General features: G+C 40.0%; 1 protein-coding gene across 1 annotated transcript in view; it reads left to right on the top strand.

Moving 5' to 3' along the window:
• Window positions 1-18,708, top strand: part of LCP1 (lymphocyte cytosolic protein 1) — a 66,172-nt gene that overhangs the window by 23,394 nt on the left and 24,070 nt on the right. Inside the window, exons 3-9 of the mRNA XM_081084950.1 lie at window positions 164-327; window positions 1,219-1,348; window positions 5,668-5,800; window positions 8,388-8,469; window positions 10,587-10,752; window positions 12,136-12,278; window positions 14,083-14,178. Of these exons, the coding sequence (XP_080941076.1) occupies window positions 164-327; window positions 1,219-1,348; window positions 5,668-5,800; window positions 8,388-8,469; window positions 10,587-10,752; window positions 12,136-12,278; window positions 14,083-14,178 (914 nt within the window). The remainder of the gene's footprint in view (window positions 1-163; window positions 328-1,218; window positions 1,349-5,667; window positions 5,801-8,387; window positions 8,470-10,586; window positions 10,753-12,135; window positions 12,279-14,082; window positions 14,179-18,708) is intronic.

Below are 18,708 nucleotides of genomic sequence, written 5' to 3'. Positions count from 1 at the left end.
AGCAATAGGCCTCTTGTGAGAGTCCAACTCTTGCACAGGATCAGGTCATCACCCCTGAATGATTGCTCTGCTGCCTGTTCTCTTCTAACCTAGCCCTCACTCATTTTTCTTCATGCTCTTAGTTGAATTGCTCCGAAACTACACTTGGTCATTTGCCTTACAGATACTGATGGGAATGGGTACATCAGCTGCAATGAGTTGAATGACCTGTTCAAGGCTGCTTGCTTGCCTCTGCCTGGATACAGAGTGAGAGAAATTACAGAAAACTTGATGGCTACAGGTGATCTGGACCAGGATGGGAGGATCAGTTTTGATGAGTTTATGAAGGTATGATGCATAATACAAGGAGATGCATTTGAAACTTGGAACTTTAATTCAAAAAAATATACAGAAATGTATTTCCACTCTCCTTGCTTCAACATTACGTATCTTTGTGGTTTTCTTGATCACATATTGGGTTTCTATAGATACACTAGGGGCCCAGTGCACAAATTCCTGCACCTTGAAAGGAACTGTGGGCCACGAGGCTGTGGTAGGCACAGGGGCAGGTCTTGTCCCATCCTCCACTCCCCCTCCCAGCCCCTTCCCCTGTCCCCTGTCTGCTGGCAGCCCCACTCCCTCCACCGCCATTCCCTTGCACTGACAGCACCGGCTCCACTCACACCCGCTGACAGTGCAGAGCGATTGAGGCCGGCGCCAGGAGGGGTTCAAGTGGGGCCAGCATTGTCAGTGGGTGCCAGTGGCAGCTGCTGCCCCGATCGCCCCTCAGGAGCATGGGGTGGTGGAGAAGCCCTCAGGGGCAATCATGGCCAGCAGCTGCCACTTGCACCCACTGATGGCGCCAAGCTATTGGGACCAGTGCCAGGCACTGGCAGTGAGTGTGAATGATGGCTCCAGTGCCAGCATCAGGTGTGAGCGGAGCCAGTCCAGGTGTGAGCGCCAGGTAGGACTGTGGTGCACCACTGCGCACAGGAGCAAAGAATTTTCAGTAACCACAAGAGGCTCGTCTCAATGACAGCAACCAGTGCCCCGCCTTGGTCTGGCACCCCTGCTCACCTGCTCCACCATCCTGCCATGGCCAACGCCCACCATGTTCCACACATGCCCCCTGGTGGTCAGCGCACATCATAGCAACCAGTTGTTCAGTTGTTCTGGTTGTTCCACCATTCAGTCTATTTGCATGTTAGCCTTTTATTATATAGGATTATATTTTTACAGGTTTTTCATGGCCTAAAAAGCACCGACGTTGCCAAGACCTTTAGGAAAGCAATCAATAAGAAAGAAGGGATTTGTGCAATTGGTGGTACTTCAGAGCAGTCTAGTGTTGACACCCAACACTCCTATTCAGGTAAGTTGTACTAATGGGTGTGGGATGGAGGTAGAGAGGGTATTGGTATGAGGCAAGAGCTGCGGGCAGAGGGAGAGGGAACCATGTAGAAAGGGTGTCTTCTGGGATTACAGATTCTAAACTTAGTATTCAGACTTAAGGGATACAAAGAAAGATAGAAGTTAAGATTAATTTATTGACTATTGCCTATTTTTCATTGCATAAGTGGGCCAGTAGTTCCAGCTCTAGGTAGGGCCCAATACCAAATAATCTTTTTTTAAATCTTTATTGTTCAGATTATTACAGATGTTCCTCTTTTTCCTCCCATAGCTCCCCTCCACCTGGTTCCCACCCCACCCAAGGCCCTCAACCCCCGCCCCCATTGTCCTTGTCATTAGGTGTAAGATCTTTGTCTAATCTCTTCCTGCACCCCCACACCTCCTTCCCCCGAGAATTGTCAGTCTGCTCCCTTTCCATGTCCCTGATTCTATTATATTCACCAGTTTATTCTGTTCCTCAGATTTTTTATTCATTTGATTTTTAGATTACTTGTTGATAGATATGTATTTGTTGTCACTTTGTTGTTCATAATTTTTATCTTTACCTTTTTCTTCTTCCTCTTCTTCTTAAAGAATACCCTTCAGCATTTCATATAATACTGGTTTGGTGGTAATGAACTCCTTTAGCTTTTTCTTGTGAAGCTCTTTATCTGAACTTCAATTCTGAATGATAGCTTTGCTGGGTAGAGTAATCTTGGTTGTAAGTTCTTGCTATTCATCACTTTGAATATTTCTTGCCACTCCCTTCTGGCCTGCATAGTTTCTGTTGAGAAATCAGCTGACAGTTGTATGGGTGCTCCCTTGTAGGTAAGTAACTGTTTTTCTCTTGCTGATTTTAAGAGTCTCTCTTTGTCTTTTGCCCTTGGCATTTTAATTATGATGTGTCTTGGTGTGGTCCTCTTTGGATTCCTCTTGTTTGGGGTTCTCTGCGCTTCCTGGACTTGTAAGTCTATTTCTTTCACCAGGTGGGGGAAGTTTCCAGTCATTTCTTCAAATAGGTTTTCAACATCTTGCTCTCTTTCTCCTTATGGCACCCCATAATTCGGATGTTGGTACACTTGAAGTTGTCCCAGAGGATCCTTACACTATCTTCATATTTTTGGATTCTTTTTTCTTTTTGTTCTTCCAGTCGGGTGTTTTTTGCTTCCTCATATTTCAAATCTTTGACTTGACTATTGGGATCGTCTAGTCTACTGTTGAATCTCTGTATATTATTCTTTATTTCAGTCAGTGTATGCTTAATTTCTGACTGGTCCTTTTCTTTTCTTTTTTTTTTTTTTTGGGGGGGGGGGGGCATTCTGACTAAGATCCTTGAAGGTCTTACTAAGTTTCTCAGAGGTTTCTAAAAGATTCTTGAGTAACCTTATAACTGTGGTTTTGAACTCTATACAGTAGGTTTTTGGTTTACATCGGAGATCCATTCCTATGGTGTGACGTAATGTGATTTTCACCATAAGCCGGAACCCACTTACATGAGCACCTACATCACTCACATGGAGCACATACACAGCAGTAATGAAGTGAAACAGTAAAAAAAATTTAAAAGAAAGAACAATTCCTGACCTTTACTTGTGGTAAATAAATAATAAAAAACATAAAGCACATATGTACATACGTCAAAATGATGGAACTTTTTTTCATATAAATACTGTAAATGGGAGATGGCGATGTAACCACAAAATGACGTATATCGAGTCCGACGAAACCCGAGGACTGCCTGTATCCAGTATTTTGCTTCCTTCCATTTCTTTCATTTATGACATGTTTCTTTGTCTCCACATTTTGGCTGCTTCCCTGTGTTTGTTTCTATGTATTGGGTAGCTGCTCAGTCTCCTTGAGTTGATAGAGTGGCCTTGTGTGCTAGGTGTCCTATGGGGCCCAGAGGCTCAGCCTCCTCAATCACCTGAGGTGGACATTCTTGGTGCACCCTTTTGTGGGCTGTGTGCACAGTCCTGTTGTAGTTAAGCCTTGATTGCTGTTGGTATAACTGGAGGAATTGACCTCCAGGCCAATTGGTTATGAGGACCAGCTGTGTCTACAGTGGGAGAGCTGCTGTGCAGGAGACACCCTTATGGGGCAAGATTTGTTTCAGTGGGGCTTTGGTACTTACTGAATCTGCCCCCTGAGTGTGTCACTTATGAATGTGAAGAGTTGTAACCTGGTATGGTCTCACACTGACCACTGGGTACACTGGCTCTTGGATCTCCAAGGAGGTGCAAAGTCAGCCACTTCCTGGGGCCACTCAGCAGGAGCTACAGAGAGATTTTCAGATTCCCCCTCTTTGTAATGGGTTTAGAAGTGCCCAGACGAGGCCCAGCTGTGAAGCAAGGCAGGCTGCTGCTGCCAGCCTTGGACCTTGTTTAGATAGCTTTGGGGCTCCCTGACCCAGCTGCTGCCTGTTTGACAGGTTTTAGGCTGAGAAAGGACAGGCCATTCATATGCAAAAGCCACTGTGCACAGCTTGGATGGGGTTGTAAATTGGGTGGGGGCAGGGTCTCAGGGAATTACCAGGGCAGAGCAAACAGCAGTGGCTGCCAGTCAACCCTGCACCGGAGAGTTCCCAGCGCAGAAACAATGACCACTGCAAACACCTCCATCTGAAAGAAAGCCGCCCTAGCATTCCTGCCCTGATGCCAGACAGTCCAGTTTCTCCTTATATGTGTCTGGGTCCCCCCATAGTCTTGCCCGGAACTGGAGTTCAGAGCAAGCAGGAGCTTGTATCTCCCTCCCTATTGAAAAAACAACACACCTGGGTGCCAGCCCATTCCGTGCCTCCGCGCCTCCTGCCAGTCTCAGTGCGCTTTCTTCTTTACCTCTCTAGTTGTAGTGCTTCCACTCAGCCAGCTTTCCCGTGGTTCTGGATGATGGTTGTTCTGTCTTTTAGTTGTAGTTTTGATGTGGTTGTGAGAGGCAGCAAGTACAGGTGTTTGCCTATGCTGCCTTCTTGGTTCTCTCCCCCAAATAATCTTACCAGCATTTAAAAATACATTAAAGGCTGCCAAAATTGCTTTGTAAATCTTTTGGACAAGATGAGCTACTCAGGCTTCTACATTTAAATTTCATGTTTATTCTTTTTAAAAAAATATATTTTATTGACTTTTTATAGAGAGGAAGGGAGAGGGATAGAGAGTTGGAAACATCGCTGAGAGAGAAGCATTGATCAGCTGCCTCCTGCACACCCCCTACTGGGGATGCACCCGCAACCAAGGTACATGCCCTTGACCGGAATCGAACCTAGGACCTTTCAGTCCACAGGCCGACGCTCTATCCATTGAGCCAAACTGCTTAGGGCCATGTTTATTATTAATGCCAACTGAATAGTCCAAAAAATTATATTTTCATTGATTTGGAAGAAAGTTGCATATTTATTCTGAAGGTTCTGAAAGCTGTCATCCAACAACCTTGATGGAAACTTATAATAGCTCAAACAGTATAATAATCCAACAATCCCCAAACTGAGTTCTTTAAAGCATTAGTTGTTCTTAAAGATAAGTTCATGGTTAAGTAGCATCTGCAATTCCTAAGACAAAGTTTAGCCATTTATTTTGAAATACAGAAATTTTCATAGCCTTTTGCTATATAAATGTACATTATGAAACTTCAAGACAGTGATATGCTATACAGTGTTTCTCAAACTTTTGTGACTTAGGATTCTTCTGAGGGATACTGTTGCTTTTAATGACACACAAATTGACAATCATAGTGCTGGGCATAACTTGAAGTTTTATTAAAATTTTTAAAATTGACCTTTGGCAGCTTTACTGGTAGGAAAGAAAGATTATATCACAAATTATTTCATTTCATAGTAATTTCATTATAAAAAAATTTAGAGATATTGCAAAGATTGCCTGTGATCATCCCACATTTAAATCAGCATGGATAAAGGCAGAGCTCCCAGTTTTATTCTGTAAGAATTAGATCACATTTATATTTAAATTATATATAAATATAAAGAAAATATACTTTATTATTTATATATATTTACATATATAAAATGTAGCTATATACTTGCTTTTAAGTATAAAATAATTGCATATGTATACATATATAGCTTCTAACTCTGCTTGCTGAATGTTTTCTGACTTGGAGTGAGCAGAGAGTCTATGCCATATCCCAAGTCATCGAAGATTTTTTAAATGTCAATAAATATGAGAAGATCAGATAATGGGTGAGATGACCTTGCAATGTCTCTCCTGAGCATGAGAATCTAAGATCCACGGGTATAATTTTTATATTAGATTTTTACTTTGCAAATAATCCATTTTAATCATTTACTTGCAGAGGAAGAGAAGTATGCCTTTGTTAATTGGATAAACAAAGCCCTGGAAAATGACCCTGACTGTCGGCATGTCATCCCAATGAATCCAAACACGAATGATCTCTTCAATGCTGTTGGGGACGGCATCGTCCTTTGGTAAGTAACACTTCCTTCTTGGTTTTCGAAGGTTTCGCTAGAATTTTCTGGAATACCAACAATTAGTTGTGTTTATCCTAAACCAAATTCTATTGGTGTCAGCTGGACTTGAAATGCTTTTCTGGACTTTTACTTGGCAGGTCCAGGAGAGAAACCTATTGTCAAGAGCAAATTATAACAAGAAATGTGAAACTACTATTTTTTAAGTGCAGAAGAAGGATGCACAGTATAGAGACAAACACAAACATAGAGATATAGTGATACAAGGTCCAGGCAATTATTTGGGGGATATATGCCACTTTGCTTCATTGGAGCATGGCTTACATGAGAGTAGACAGTGTTAATAATAGCAGCATGATAACAGACTAATACAATGGAAGTCCTATGCTAAGGGAGTTGGAATTGGTACACAAATACACAACTGAGGGCACCTGAAAAGGAGGAATGTATTCTTCTATGGGAGGTCTCAGAACACTGCTGGTCAATTCACAATGGTGTCTTTCAAAATGCCTCTGCAGCTGCTTTAGCAGCTTCTCTGTCATTATAAAACATGGTATTAGTGAGGAGGCTTGAAATGCCCAATCTCAGGTGAGTCCATGCGTTGAAATGAGGGATAGGTGGGCAAGACTTTAAGCCCCTTTTCTCTGCTCTGACCAGAGCAATTCTGCTTTAGATATTTTATTTATTAGAGTTCATTTTTTAAACATTCAACTGCTAAAAACTCACAAACACAACCTAGCCTATAGGATCAAGTCCTGGTTCCTTTGGTTGGCACCCAACCTCCTGCATCAATCTTCTAGTTTTACCTTCCAATACCCCCTGACTCAGGAACCCAGTCCAGGGTACTGAATACATGGCTTTATAAATGACAGCAAGCATATAGTAACTTGCTTATAATTTCAAACTGTGGCTTTGCCTTTTATTTTTAAGAATGCCCTCCCCATCCTTTCCTTCTATACAGATCCAATTATGGTGTAAGTTTCTGGTCTATTCCAACCTCCAGTGATTTCTTCCTTAACTGAATTCTTTTTTAAAACATATATTTTATTGATTTTTTTACAGAGAGGAAGGGAGAGGGATAGAGAGTTAGAAACATCAATGAGAGAGAAACATCGATCAGCTGCCTCCTGCATACTCCCCACTGGGGATGTGCCCGCAACCAAGGTACATGCCTTGACCAGAATCGAACCTAGGACCTTTCAGTCCTCAAGCCAACAATCTATCCACTGAGCCAAACCAGCTAGGGCCTTAACTGAATTCTTAAAACACATGTTCTTTGTAATACTTTGGAAGCCATAATAATGTCCTGCTTTGGACTGTTACTATCTTTTTATATCCAGATATTTTGTCTCTGTATTTGGACTACACACTTTTCAATGGCATGGTTATCTTCCACTTTTTAAAGTCACCTCTCTGCAGCACCATCTCCCAGAGCTTCTGGTTCACTCTAATTTCATATTTTTTCAAATTACAATTTAGGAGTTTGTTTTGCCTATATTGTAGTAAAACGCCTTTTAGTTAAATATGTGTATATATACATGAAAAAGTTATAGAAATACATCTTTAAACAACCACCACCAAAAAAAAAAGGTAGTTGGGAAAATTGTTAATGTAATTTCTGATCTCATTTAAAAAAGAAATAGTCATAGTCAAATTTAATATTCTTTGAATTTATTATTCTTTGTATTTTTTTTTCTAATTTGCTTTTTAAAAATAAGATGGAGGTGAACTAAGGAAATTTATTTCTTATGTCCCATTGAAGGTTAAATCAATGCTGACTTGGGTAAAATCAGTTTTTCATAAACAATACCTGCTGGCTTTGTCTAATCAATGTATTAGCTACTTGTATGGGTGAAATTTCTGAAGTGTTGATATAATAATGACTACAGGAAGATATAAAACATTTTATCAGGTGACTAATTAAAGGTATAGAGTTTGACCAGGTGTCAAATAGAAATTGAGACATCATATAAGCTCAAAAGTGTATAATACTTTATGTAGTGGAACAATTTTTATGCCTGAGAAAGTGAAGTACTCATGGAGGATTTGCTTTGGCTCTCCTCCCAGAATTTCATAATATGCTAAGGAAACCAAGAAAATTTTGTAGCTTTTAAGGTAAGTGACTGAAGTGGGGTCCTTATTTTTTGGCTCAATATATTAGTATGAGTTTAGGAATATTAACCTTTCCTACAGATGGTTTGAATCTCATCAAAATTGTATAACTGCCTGGCCAGTGTTGCTCAGTGGTTGAGCGTCGACCCATGAACCAGGAGGTCATGGTTTGATTCTTGATCAGGGCACATGCCTGGGTTGTGGGCTCAACCCCCAGGGGAGGGGTGTGCAGGAGCTAGCTGATCAATGATTCTCTCGCATTATTGATGTTTCTATTTCTCTCTCCCTTTCCCTTCCCCTCTCTGAAATCAATAAAAACATAGAAAAAAAAATTTAATTGCATAACTGATTTTATATCTAAACACCGGATAGCAACAATTATGTTACCATCTTATGATATTGCTAGAATTTAAATTCAGTGTTACTGGGCTCTGTTATTTAGAAGCCTGATTTCTTTAACTTGTTTCTCTTTCAGTAAAATGATCAACCTATCAGTGCCTGACACAATTGATGAAAGAACAATAAACAAAAAGAAACTCACCCCTTTCACTATTCAGGTATGTCTTCCTCTGTTACTTTCAAAGAGGGTTGTGCTTGGAGTGAATGCTCACCAGAAGTGCTGAGTCACACTTGTTCAGGGCTCAGACATTATTCCCAAACCCCAGGCTTTGGGCTGCTGATTGTCATGACTAGTGCAGATAGAGGAACACATTTATGTTTGTTCTTTTATGAAAATTACAGGGGTGGGGGATGGGGTATTGGAAGTGGGAGAAGGTTAGCCTGGTGTGAATAGTTTGGGAATTCTTTGTTTTGGCCGCTGATGAATAAAATTCACATTGGTAAAGTTTTAACTTAAACTTACCCCAGCAATTTATCGTTGAGCTGATGCCAGATACATAGCATTTTAGCAGAAAAGGTAAGACTTTCTAAAAGTGAGGGTGTGAAAAATGGCAAGTGTTCTTAGAGCCTACACAGTGCTCTTTGCTGCAGCCACCAGAGTGATAAATATGACCTTTTGTATACCTTCAGTGAGTTGATTAACTGGAACAATAACCAACTGGTAGTAAGTAAGCTGTATTTCTATGTTATGTTCCAGTATTTAACATTATTGTAATTCTCTTGCTCAGAAGCCATGTCTCATTTCTTAAATCATGAACAATATATTACATCCTGTTTGGATTTAAGCAACCCTGAAGACTTTTAAAAATTATATTTTTTTATTGATTTCAGAAAGGAAGAGAGAGGGAGAGAGAGACAGAAACATCACTGATGAGAGAGAATCACTAATCAGCTGCCTCCTGCACGCCCCACACTGGGGATAGAGCCCGCAACCTGGGCATGTGGCCTGACTAGGAGTCAAACCATGATCTCCTGGTTCATAGGTCGATGCTCAACCACTGAGCCATGCTGGCCAGGTAACCCTGTGTACTTTTAAAATGGAATTGTTAACCAAAAAGAACAATGATGTTAAACCTATATGAAGGAACTTAATGTTAAATTTACTCATAATCTTGGTCAGAAGAATTGGTATTTTTCTCTCATCATTTGAACTATACACTAGGGTAAAAAAAATACTTTTCTTCTTATAGGTACTTTCCCAATTTGACTAGTGGCCAGTATTTTGTTTTGTTAATTTATCATAAAACCAACTTCTGTACATCTCTGACCGATGAATTCTCCTTGTTGAACCTAAGAATAGTATATAGATTCTAGACTGAAAATTTCACTGACTCACAGTATTCCAACTGTGAGTTACATTATATACATTGTTGTTAGTGATAACAACATATAATCTATATACATGTGTGCATGTGTGTGTGAACACATGGGTGTGTGTTTGTGTAGATGTGTATGTGCTCAAGGTCCCTAGATATTACCAATACTCAACAAATTGTCCTAGTAAGAACCACTCTATCTTTTCTACAAATTTGATTTGTACATTTTTTATTCCTTTAATATAAAATCTGAACATCAAAAAGCTATTTTCTTACTCTCTTTTGTGACCTTAATAACAATTGTGTTATTAATGATAGACAGTGACAAGGTGATGAGGGTATGTTCTCCCCTCAAAGGTGCCCCCTTTTTTTTCTGGCTGATGGAGATATTGAGTGTGAAGGCACCATCACATAGCAAGATGGAAAAATACATGACTCATTTGTTTCATCCTGACCAGAATGGGTCTTCAACTCAGGGTTCTGGTTTGATTGACTAGGTACTGCATAAGCCCTGTGTCTGGGTTACTGGATTTCCTTTTCCAGTTATTACTCACTGCTTTTCTAAATGTCAAAATCTAGTGCCTCTACACCTGTGAAGTTTCCAGAAATAAAATATTGTTATTGCTGCCAATCAAGAATCATCATTTAGTATTTGCAAAATCAAAAGCAAAACTTGCATGACCTCACTCATTTGTGAAATCTAATGAACAACATAAACTGATGAACAAAAATAGATCTAAAACATAGAAGCGTCGAACAGATTGTTGAACCTCAGATGGAAGGCAGGGGAGGGTGGGTGGTGGGAAGAGATTAACCAATGAACTACAGAAAATAGGGTGGTGAAGGCCTGGGGTGGAGGGGGCGGGCTGGAAGAGGTCAATGGGGGGAAAAAGGAGTACATATGTAATAGTTTCAACAATAAAGATTTTTTAAAAACTTTCATACTTTTTCTTCCGCAGGAGAATTTGAATCTGGCTCTGAACTCTGCCTCAGCCATCGGGTGCCATGTGGTTAACATCGGGGCTGAGGACTTAAAGGAGGGGAAGCCTTACCTGGTCCTGGGACTTTTGTGGCAAGTCATCAAGATTGGGTTGTTTGCCGACATTGAACTCAGCAGAAATGAAGGTACAAGTAAAGCTTCAAATGTTATCAGTGACATGGCTTTTTATTACTGCATGTGTTGGGGGCTGTAGGAGGTGATGTCAGGAATAGTCAAGCTCAGAATCCTCAATTTTTTTAAAACTACGGTTATATTGAATTCATTGTATTAATATAATAGATTTTATCCATGCTGATTAGATTTTTTAAATGATGGAACAAAAGCTTTTTAAGACTACAGACTAATAATAATGCATTTTTAGAACCTATAACTCAGTCTAGCTGTCTGCGACTCCAACCTCAAGAGCTTTTCTGAGTTAATTTTGCTTTTGGACACTTTGTAACAAGTCTACTTTTAACTTGTGTTTTATGAAGCGATTCACATTCATATACTGCAGTGATAACAATAGATTAGGAGAAACTTGGTGTAGTTCTTACCAAGATGATAGAAAATTACATTTAGTGTTTCAAAGTTCTCAGCTAAATATGCAGCTGTGAATCTATTTCTAGTTGCTCTGAGCATCCTATCTGCATTTAAACAATTACAGCCCTGTCCTTTAGACAGAAGTAATAGATCTTGATAAGTATTATGTAAAATATAGTGTTACTTTTTGATTTTCAGGTACAGATACTACCAATACAAAATCTGTAGCCAAATTCTAATCTTTATAATTTATATATAAAGTATATATATATATATATATATATATATATATATATATAAAGTTATTATATACTTTCAAAGTCCAAATCACAATAACCTGTGAAGAATCCTGGGGTAATATAAAACCAATATATTAAGCATAATATAAAGAAGAAGGAAAAACAAATAGAGAACTCAGAGTCCACGAGAAAGACTATCAATTTGCAAATAATGACCTCAGTTAAATTTAAATTTTTTAACTGAGCAAGAAATATGTATTCATCTGGAAAATATAGAAGAAAGAGTTTATTCTACTTTTTGAGCTGCTATAATTATTCAAGAAAGCATTTGAAATATTAAACACAATCTATAGAACATAGTCATTATTACAAAATTGATCACTTAAAAGCAAAAATGTTGTCATCTCATGAAATGTGATCTGACAGACCCCGTGGAGTGTTCTGAGCCAATAGTCTTATTTATTTCCTTGGCTCTACCAACTTACTCTTAGGCATAGCATTGAGATTAATTGGTGCCATTTCTTTCCCATCTGAAAATTAGAGATAATACATTAACTCACAGTAACCTACACCTTTTTTTAGGGAATAATAATAAAGTATTTACTCCATGGGAAAAGCTGTGAGTATCTTTACCCTGGAGAGATAAAGTTGCTATCTTTGGCTTTCCAGCCGAGCACAGTGGAAGTTATAACTAATCCTCCCAAATATCCCTGTCTTCATTTCACTTCTGCTTTTGTGCTTCCTCAGTTCTGATTGCTCTTCTGAGAGAAGGGGAGAGTCTGGAGGATTTGATGAAGCTCTCCCCTGAGGAGCTCCTGCTGAGATGGGCTAATTACCACCTGGAAAACTCAGGCTGCAACAAAATCAGCAACTTCAGTACCGACATCAAGGTAGGAGAAGTGTAACTTGAGGCCCACAAAATCGTTTGGTCTGGCCCTGCCAAGGCATTAGGAGTGAGTTCATTAAATGTTTGACCAAATATAGCAGGCTAATTTTTAAGTTGATAATTTTGTCTGGCCTGCGAATTATGTTATAAATATTCAAATGTCCCTTGGCAGAAAGAAGGTTTCCTACCCCTGCACTAGAGTGAATGAAATAGGTTTCTTAGGATCAGATGAAATAAGTTGATTCTTAGCAAAGCTAAACAGATGGAACATGTGGTAGGCAGATTTTATTCATGCCTAACACCTGCATGGAACTTTCACTAGCTTTAAAATAGCTGCAGTGAAAATTAGGAGGGGAGGGCAGAAAGAAAAGAGATGAAATTCAGTTTCCACAGGTGCAACATCAATAGCTGGCATTCTCTTGTTCTCATCTTTCTAATGTCACAGGTGGTGAGCACACATACGCCCGCTCTCCCCAGGCCCTATCCAGTTTCAAAAACAAAACAACAACAACAGCAGCTATTTTTTCAGTCTTTAAGAGAAATGAAAATCTCTTTAAATGGCTTAAATAAATTACCTAAAAATCTGCATGCTTTCATTAAATGAGAATCCTATATAACAAAGAGGTAAAATGCAAATTAACCCTCACACCCTCACAAGATGGCTGCCTATGACCAGGCCGGCAGGGGGGTTAGTAAGGAACGACCAAAAGATTGAACAAGCAAGCTGCGTGGGGCGACCAGGCCAGTAGGGGGGGTTAGTGAGGGACGACCAAATGACTGAACAGCAGGCTGCATGGGGTGACCAGGATGGCAGGGGGGCCATGAGGGGCGACTAGGCCAGTGGCAGGGGGAAGTTGGGGGTGACCAGGCCACCAGGGGGGAGCAGTTGGGGGCAACCAGGCTGGCGGGGAGGGTGCAGTTAGGGACAATCAGGCCAGCGGGGGTGGGGTGGGGGAGCAGTTAGGGGTGACCAGGCAGGCGGGCAGGTGAGCAGTTAGGAGCCAGCAGTCCAGGATTGTGAGAGGGATGTCTGACTGCCAGTTTAGGCCAATTCCTGGGATGACCAGCAGTTGGATATCCCCCAAGGGGTCCCAGATTGGAAAGGGTGCAGGCTGGATGAAGGGACACCCCTCCCGTGCATGATCTCATGCACCGGGCCTCTAGTACATCTATAATTTTAAGACTACAATTCTGAGAAATATGCTATTTTTCAATAAGCATATTTCCAGAATCTAAGAAAACATAATAGTCCACTATCTACATACAATCTGCTATAACTAAGCTTAACCACTTTTTCTAGCTTCTGGATAAAGATTAAATTAACTTGTCATCTCAATATCTCTCCTTTTACATAAAAACTGCTTGTTTAAAATATTCTTCTTTTGCTTATTATCTATTTAAATGTATTTTTAAACTCTTTTTTAAACTTCCGCTTCCTTTTCCTGTCACTTTTTAAAAATTAAACTTTAGCTGACTGACTTCAGCAATATAAAGGTATATATATTTTCCTGTATATAATTTAATACATGTTCGTAAATTATTTTTCTCCCTTAAGGTCAAAGGAATAGTATTTACATCTTTGGGTTTCCCTTTGTGTATGTCCTATAGTTTTTAATGTTATACTCATTGTAAAAATAAAAGCAAATATAGTATGTAAACAGAGAAATAGAAAATTCAAATTAGTGAATGTTTCCAGCTTTGTTAATAAAGTTGCATTCTTGAATGATAGTTAAATAAGAAATGAAAAATATTTGCTTTTGGGAAGTCATTGTACAAAGTAAGTAATTTAAAATTGTAATTTCTCACAGGACTCAAAAGCTTATTACCACCTGCTGGAACAGGTTGCTCCAAAAGGAGATGAAGAAGGTATTCCTGCTGTTGTGATCGACATGTCAGGACTAAGGGTAAGGCCATGGTCCAAGCTCTGTTTAGGGAACACAATGCTGCCTTTGCATTGGGGTCCCATTGACCTGTGTGACCTGACTCTGAGGTTGCATGAGGGGACATCTCTGTTTAAAACCTTTAAAAACTGTTAACATTTTTGGGTAATAATTGTGGGAAATTTAACCTGGAAATAAATATTAAGGAAAGAAAGAAACTAATACCAATTAATTGCCATACACCATATGAGGCACTTCTGTATATTTCCCATCATTTAATAGGCTTCACAGTACCAAGAGGTATTATTTCCATATTTAGGTTCCTGAGTATTATTTCTGGAAATAGATGAAATATTTATACAAATAAATAAATTCTCACTTTAGTGATAAAAACTGATCAGAAGGCTTAATTAAGATCATATGACAGATTTTTGGAAGTAACTTGATCCAAGTCTGGGGCCCTTTTCTTCTAGCAATAATAAAAAAAAAAGGAATCCCTTCTTGTTGAGTTCCTCCAATGTGCCAGGTCCTGTGCAAGGCATGTTGCATATACAGCCTCTAATCCTTACAAACATCACTGAGATAAATGTTAAACTGCTGTATTGTTGAGAAAACTGAAGGTCAGAGAAGCTAATAATCATCTCATGGCCACAGAGCCCAGTGCCTGGTACAACAAGAATTTAAACCTAAGAGTGGCTCCAAAATTCACCCAGCCACAGCCCTCCCTCACTACATCACTAAGGGTAATGGGAGGAAAAGACTGGGCAGGATGTGTGAATTCTTAGAAGTGTCTTGTTTGAGCATTCTTAAAAATAGTGGGCATAGCATGAGTCTGAATGTCAAAACTTTAGTTTTGCCACCATTTTAATATTGATCTTGAGAAATCATCTTACCTATTTTTGTGCCTCAATTAATATTATTAGACTTCAACCCAATGAGTTAATATTAAAATCAATTCATTCCTGAATGAGAAGTAAAGCTCATGAACTGTATAATGCATATAGTGTTATCTAGTAAAGCATCATATTAAGAAATAATTCTAGTCTGAAGTTCTGTTTTCTGAAAATTGGTGTTTTCAGAGACTTTTCAGAGCTTTAAGGACAGTGGAGCATAATTCAACAAGAGTCTTCTAATAAGAGTCTGCTTACAAATGACAGGAGATTCTCTAAAACTATATGAATAAACCTTTTAAATATATTTATTGTTTTCAGAGAGGAAAGGAAAGGGAGAGAGAGATAGAAACATAAATGACCGGCTGCCTCCTGCATGCCCCGCACTGTGGATTGAGCCCACAACCGTGGCATGTGCCCTTGACTAGAATCGAACCTGGGACCCTTCAGTCTGCAGGCCAATGTTCTATCCACTGAGTCAAACCAGGGAGGGCTGAATTGACTTTTAATATGTTCAGTGAGTGGTTCTCAGTCTAAAGTCTGCAAAAGCCAAATTGATATTATATATTTATTAATGACAATATGTAGCTTAAATAACTTATCATGTTTATTTTGTTTAAGTTGCATGTATACCATTTCAGTGTGGGAAATGTGGTTATACTAGTCATACATTTTCAATAGCAGATATAAATATCTTTGATGAACTAAAAATAGGAATATAATTTATTACTTAATAAATAAACATTTTTGGTAGAAAAGAAATAATAAAAAGTAAGCTCAATGGTTGAAAATAATTAAATCCACTTAATAAATTGTAGAATCTACTGGCTATTTTTTAAAATATATTTTCTTTGTTGATAGTATTACAAATATATCCCATTTCCTCCCACCCCCCCTTTCCTCCCTCCTCCCAGCCCTTACCCCCTCACAAGACTTCATTATCCTATTGCCCGTATCCATGGGCTATGCATATCTATACTAATAAAAGCCTAGGTGGCCCTTGCCCATGACATCATCACAGGATGGCCACCATAAGATGGCCACATGAATAGCGGAGGTGGGGCCTGCCAGCCAATCTGTGCAGTGAGGCCTAGGGGTCCCATGGCTCTGCGCGGTACGGAGGAGATTGGTCCTGGCATCTCCACCGCCTCGCACGGAGGAGGCAAGTCCCAGCTGAGGAGGAGGAGGGTCTCAGCAGGGAAGGGCAGATATAGGCAATCGAGCTGGCAGAGGAGGGCAGTTGGGGGCGATCGGGCTGGCAGGGTAGCGGTTAGGCATCAATCAGGCCAGCAGGGGAGCAGTTAGGGGGTGATCAGGCTGGCAGGCAGAAGCAGTTAGGGGCAGTCAGGCAGGCAGGCAGGCAAGCGGTTAGGAGCCAGCAGTCCCGCATTGTGAGAGGGACGTCCGACTGCTGGTTTAGGCCCGAAACCAGCAGTCGGACATCCCCTGAGGGGTCCCAGATTGGAGAGGGTGTAGGCCAGGCTGAGTGTCACCCCCTTCCCCTGCACAAATTTTGTGCACCGGGCCACGAGTCCTATATAATAAAAGGGTAATATGCAAGTTGATCCTAATGGCTGAACGACCTGGAATGACCAGTTGCTATGACACGCACTGACTTCCAGGAGCCAGACACTCAAGGCAAGAGCTGCCCCCTGGTGGTCAGTGGGCTTCCATAGGGGGAGCGCTGCTCGGCCAGAAGCCAGCTCATGACTGGCCAGTGCAGCGGCAGTGGCGGGAGCCTCTCCCGCCTCCATGGCAGCACTAAGGATGTCCAACTAATGGCTTAGGCCCTCTTCCACAGGGGGAGTGGGCCTAAACCATTAGTTGGACATCCCCTGAGGGCTCCCATGCTGCCAGAGGGATGTCTAACTGCCAGCTTAGGCCCAATCCCCCAGATAGCAGGCCTGAGCCATCAGTTGGACATCCCCTGAGGGGTCCCGGACTGCAAATGGGCACAGGCCAGGCTGAGGGACCCCCCCCCCACCCCTGCCCAAGTGCACGAATTTTCGTGCACCAGGCCTCTAGTAAGTATATAAGTTCTTTGGTTATCTCTTCTCATCCTCCCAACCCCACATTAAGTATATCAGTCTGTTTCATGCTTCGAGTCTTATTTTGTTGTCAATTGATTTTTTTCATTAGATTCCACAAATAAGTGAGATCATGTGATATTTGTCTTTCTCAGCTTGGCTTATTTCACTTAGCATATTTTCCAGGTCCATCCATGCTTTCCCAAAGGGTAAGAGATCCCTCTTTTTTACACCTGAATAGTTCATAGTGTAAATGAACCACAGCTTTTTTATCCATTCATCTACTGATGGACACTTGGACTATTTCCAAATCTTAGCTATAGTAAATAATGCTGCTATGAACATAGGTGTGCATGTATTCTTTCTGATTTGTGTTTTGAGGTTTCTTAGGATAGATTTTGAGAAGTAGGATGGCTGGATCAAATGGAAATTCCATTTTTAATTTTTTGAGGAAACACCATACTGTTTTTCCATAGTGGCTGCATCAATCTGCATTCCCACCAGCAGTAAACTAGTGTTCCCATTTCTCCACATCCTCACCAGCACTTGTTATTTGTTGATTTCTTTTTATGATAGCCATTCTGACAGGTTTGAGGTGGTATCTCATTGTGGTTTTAATTTGCATTTCTCTGATGATTAGTGACTTTGAGAATTTTTCATACATCTTGGCCATTTGTATGTACTCTTTGGAAAAATGTCTATTCAAATCTTCTGCCCATTTTTTAATTGGATTGTTTACCTTCCTTTTGTTGATTTATATGAGTACTTTATGTATTTTGGACATTAACCCCTTATAAGATGTATCATTGGCAAATTGTTTTCCCATACTGTGGGCTCCTTTTTCCTTTTGTTGATGGTTTCTTTTGCTGTGCAGAGCTTTTTATTTAGATGTAGTCCCATTTGTTTATTTTCTCCTTTGTTTCCTTTGCCCTAAGAGATGTAGCCATAAACATATTGTTACGTGAGATGTCTGAGATTTTACTGCCTATGTTCTCCTCTAAGGTTATTATGGTTTCATGCCTTACATTTAAGTATTTTATCCACTTGAGCTTATTCTTGTGTATGGTATAAATTGCTGGTTGAGTTTCATCTTTTTGCATATGTCTGCGTAGTTTTCCCAGCACCATCTGTTCAAGAGACTATCTTTACTCCATTGTGTGTTCTTGCCTCCTTTGTCAAATATTAATTGACCATATGGTATGGATGAATTTCTGGGGTCTCTTCTGATCCATTGGACTATATACCGGTTCTTGTGCCAACCCATACCAGGCTGTTTTGGTTGTAATGGCTTTGTAGTATGGTTTGCTATCGGTATTTTGATCCCTCCTATTTCGCTCTTCTTTCTCAAGATTGTTGCATCTCTTCTGGGTCTTTTATGGTTCCATATAAATTTTTGGAGTCTTTCTTCTAGCTCTGTGAAATATGCCATTAGTATTTTAATAAGAATTGCATTGAATCTTTAGATTGCTTTAGGTACAGACATTTTAATGATGTTAATTCTTCCAATTCATGAATATGGTATATGCTTTCTTTTGTTTGTATCTTCCTCCATTTCTTTCTTTAATGTCCTATAGTTTTCCAAGTATAGGTCTTTTACCTCCTTGGTTAAGTTTATTACTACGTACCTTATCTTTTTT

The sequence above is a fragment of the Myotis nattereri genome (assembly GCF_964212035.1).
Source record: "Myotis nattereri genome assembly, chromosome: 2".
In the NCBI taxonomy this organism is placed as follows: domain Eukaryota; kingdom Metazoa; phylum Chordata; class Mammalia; order Chiroptera; family Vespertilionidae; genus Myotis; species Myotis nattereri.
Note: the sequence above shows the minus strand (reverse complement) of the source record. Positions and strands in the feature narration are given on the sequence as shown.